At 28.3% G+C, this 4349-nt stretch overlaps 1 protein-coding gene across 7 annotated transcripts in view; it reads left to right on the top strand.

The window, feature by feature from the left end:
• Nucleotides 1–2813, top strand: part of LOC124422729 (potassium voltage-gated channel subfamily KQT member 1) — a 51240-nt gene extending 48427 nt beyond the window's left edge. For all 7 annotated transcript variants that reach the window (XM_046959573.1, XM_046959570.1, XM_046959569.1 and 4 more), the window contains 2 exons: nt 426–548; nt 1778–2813. In XM_046959573.1, the coding sequence (XP_046815529.1) occupies nt 426–548; nt 1778–1879 (225 nt within the window). In that variant the 3' untranslated portion in view covers nt 1880–2813. The remainder of the gene's footprint in view (nt 1–425; nt 549–1777) is intronic.
• Nucleotides 2814–4349: the final 1536 nt, after the last annotated feature.

Raw genomic sequence — 4349 nt, 5'->3', positions numbered from 1 at the left:
GAAAATACGTTAGAAGTATAACATGGTGTAGATATATTATAACGTAGACGTTAGAGATAAATATAATAATATTACTTAGAATTAACGAACTACCTAACGGATGAGGTTTCAGTAATAAACTTTAAAGAACAAATTTTAATGATAAAATATTGTGTTTGTGAAGGAAAAACTCTATTTTAATATTTCTTTTTATTCTGTTTTATATCCTTTCATATTTAAGATATATATACATATAAGTAATCCTTTCGTTAACATATATTCATTTAAAAATATGAAATTCTCTATAGTGAGAAAGAAATAATGAGAGAGAGAGAGAGAGAGAGAGAGAGAGAGGAGGGAGAGAAATAGAGAGTAAGAAAGAGAGGAAGAAAAAGAAACAAAGAGAGAGAGAGAGAGCATTCAAAGCCGTCTACCATTGTTCACAGGAGTTACAGAGGAGATTGGATCAGACCCTGGGTAAGCCAGGCAGCTACCTGGCAGGCATCGACCGGGCTGGCAACGTGAAACCCATGACGATCGGCGCGCGCCTTTATCGAGTCGAGCAGCAGGTGAATTATAAAAATTTTCTTTCTTTCTTTCTTTCTTTCTTTCTTTTTTTCTTTCTTCCTTCCTTCCTTTTTTTCTTCTTCTTCCTTTCTTGCATCTTCCTTTCTTTCATTTTTCTTTTTCTCCAATTCTATTATCGTTTTCTCTTCATTCATTTATTATTTCCTTATATGATTTCTCTTATTCTTATAAGTTATGAGTAATGAGTATTCATCCAGGATTTTTGATATACCAAAAGAGGTATTAGAGAGAGATGGAGAGAGAGACAGACAGAGAGAGAGAGAGAGCGAGAGAGAGAGAGAGAGAGAGGGAATGATGTACGTCCATCCATCTTGATTCCAACAATTTCCCAGTAGAATTCTCGAAGGTCCTCGTTAATGTTCTCCCCTACCATGACGAAAGTTACACACCGGTAGAAGCTTTCCGTTAATTACCACGCCAATCCTTTTCAACGTTTCGTCCCTCTTCCACTTCATTTTCGATCCCCTCAGAAAAATCGTACGTTCGTTGGTTCGTTGGTTCGTTCGGTCGTTCGTTCGTCCTTTGTGAGAACTTTTAATCGAGCAAGGACAATGTTTAACACGTACGAACGATCCACCTCTTTTAATATTATATCTACATTCTTCTCTTCTCTTTATTAATTATTCAGATTCTTTCTGAACGAGCTAATACTTTTGGGACATATCTATCTTAAAATCACTTTTAATAATTTATACTTCATGTATATATATATATATGTGTGTGTATGTATATATATTTAATCCTTAAGTAGTATCATGAAGTCATGAATAATAAATTTGTATCATTTTAAGATCATTTTGAACGTGAAAAGTCATAGTAATTTCGACTAAGTCCTGGATTTTATAACATCAAATAATAATAATAATAATAATAATAATAATAATAATAATAATAATAATAATAATAATAATAATAATAATAATAATAATAAATATTCTTATCAAAATGAATAAGATTTTAAGATGTTTTTGATGTCTAATAATTAACTTAATATTTCAATTTATATTACAGTTGAAACGATTGTTCTCAAAGAATAGTAATCGACAATTCCACGATAGAACAATTTTCTCCCTATAACTGAACATCGTTTATTCCTTTTCCTTTCTTTTTTTTTTCTTTTTTTCCTTTATAAGTTTCATCCTACGCATAGAACAAGAGGGTAGAAAGGAACCACATAAACATTATATCTCGATCCGTTTTTTGATTGCAGCTGTCGGTGATGGATAAAAAATTGGACCAACTGGTATACGTGCTGAATGCGGTGGCTCAGAAACAGCAGATCCCCCTGAGGAGTATTGAAGACGATGTGTAACAGAAAGCCCCCGGCGAATTCGTGCCACCCTTTTTGCGGGTATCGATGACGAGCCCATGGATATTGCCACGAGTGACCATAACCAATGTTGTACCTAACATGCTTAGCAAGAGCAGCTGACTCGGCATTATTCCGATATACGTAGCGTCCGTTACTGGGACCTTTCTCTCGACTCGTGTGTATATATATATATATATATATATATATATATATATATATATATATATCTTATTTCCGTTCTACTTCCTTTCACAAAGAAATCAAATTGATCGGAGAAAGGAAAAGAAGAAAGAAGAACCAGCTCGTCGATTTTCATCCTTCTCTGAAAATTAAGTCTTTATTTCATTAAACTTACGAGACGAAGGTATGAAAAAAAAATAATAAGAAGAAGAAGAAGAAGAGAAAGATTTTAGAGCTTTTTCGATACACGCACAGGAGTCAGTTAATATATTTATATGAATATGTATGTATAGAGAGAAAGCGATGTACAAGTTTACGAGAGTTGAACAAATGAGAGAGAGGGGGGGAAGGGAGGAGAGAGTGAGGGAAGGAATGAGGATGCGTTAACTTTCGACGATTGATTGATTCGAATATCATTTCAAATTTTTATCTAATATGAAATAATTTCGAAACTTCTCAATATTTTCATCGTACGTACTTACGTATTTACGTGTATATATAATTTATATATATATATATATATATATATATATATATATATATATATATATATATGTATGTATGTATGCATGTATATAAAAATAGTTTCGGATTTCTTTTAAGTAAGTGAGAACATCGTAGAAATTCAAAACTTAAAAAAATGAAATAAGAATATATATAAAATTAAAAATAAAGATAAAATCTTTCCAACGGTCGGATATACATGTCAATTTATTTCTTTTAATAATTAAGTAAAGTGCACAGTATAAAGTAACCTCAGAGTATATTTTATATATACTCTTACTATATATATATATATATATATATATATATATATATATATATATATATATATATATATACATATACATATAAAAATGCGAAAAAGAAAACCAGAAAATGATAACAAGAAAGAGAATTCAATTATTTTAATTAAAATTCACGCTCTCGTTCGTCGTATGATAAAAAACAAAAAAACTTTCGTGATTTTATTCCGAAAGATAAATTATAATAATAAAAACGAAAGAAAAACACACTCTTTTTTTTCTCTCTCTCTCTCTTTCTCTCTGTCTCTCTCTCTGTCTCTCTCTCTCTCTCTGCCTCTCTCTCTCCCTCTCTCTCTCTCTCTCCATCTCTCTCTCTCTTTCTCTATCTCACGCACACACACACACACACATATAAAAATCCAAAGATACTTTTCATAATACATAATTTCAAATAACGTACGATTCTCTCCATTTTTTTATTGCGTTTCCATTTTTATTTTTTTTTTGTCACTATGCAAAGCTTTGTCCATTAAGGCACTATTGCTTAGAACAGATTCTACTCAGATAAACTTGATAATAAGAAAGAATATTGCGTATATAAATAATAATAAATAAGTAAATACATACTCATACGCATTATATATATAATATATATATATATATATTATATATATTATATATAATATAATATAATATATATATATATATATATATATCCATAGTAATATTATTAGTCTTCGATACAAGCGAATTTATAATTATTCTATTATTATTATTATTATGAAATTTATTATTATTATTATTGTTATTATTATTATTATTATTATTATTATTATTATTATTATTATTATTATTGTTATTGTTATTGTTATTGTTATTATTGTTATATTATTACTATTATTATTCCTGAAAATTTATATCATCATCACTCAGGAGTATAAATTGTAGAGATTTTAATATTTAAGGATGAATTTTCCCCTTAAGGGGAAAAGAACTTTTGTAATATATCTGCAATAAGAAATCGCATTCTTCGTGCATATAAATACATACATACATATACACATATACATACGTATGTTAATATAAATAACAATATAGGTTTATATTTTGTACATATATTGATAATTACGGCACACAAAATAAAGAATCGACTTCGTAAGACGTATAACGTAGCGTTACGTTAATTTCACATGTACCTCGATGTACTTTTATTTAAAAAAAATAGATATATACGCATACGTATTCGTCTTAAGGAACATATGCCGATTAATAGTAGCATAATAGTCTCGAATGACAAGTAGATAGCGTCGTACGTTTATTATTATTTATTATTATTTATTATTTATTATTATTATTATTATTATTATTATTATTATTATTATTATTATTATTATTTATTATTATTATTTATTATTATAATTTATTATTATTACTATAATTATTATAATTATTATTAATTATTAATCGCGTTATACATACCTATCACCTTATACATATTATTATATACCAATAATAAAACTAAAAAGCTATGTAAATATATACAC

This window comes from Vespa crabro, chromosome 3 (assembly GCF_910589235.1).
Source record: "Vespa crabro chromosome 3, iyVesCrab1.2, whole genome shotgun sequence".
Classification (NCBI taxonomy): Eukaryota; Metazoa; Arthropoda; class Insecta; order Hymenoptera; family Vespidae; genus Vespa; species Vespa crabro.
The sequence above is the reverse complement of the archived record's forward strand: the minus strand, read 5'-3'. Positions and strand labels throughout refer to the sequence as shown.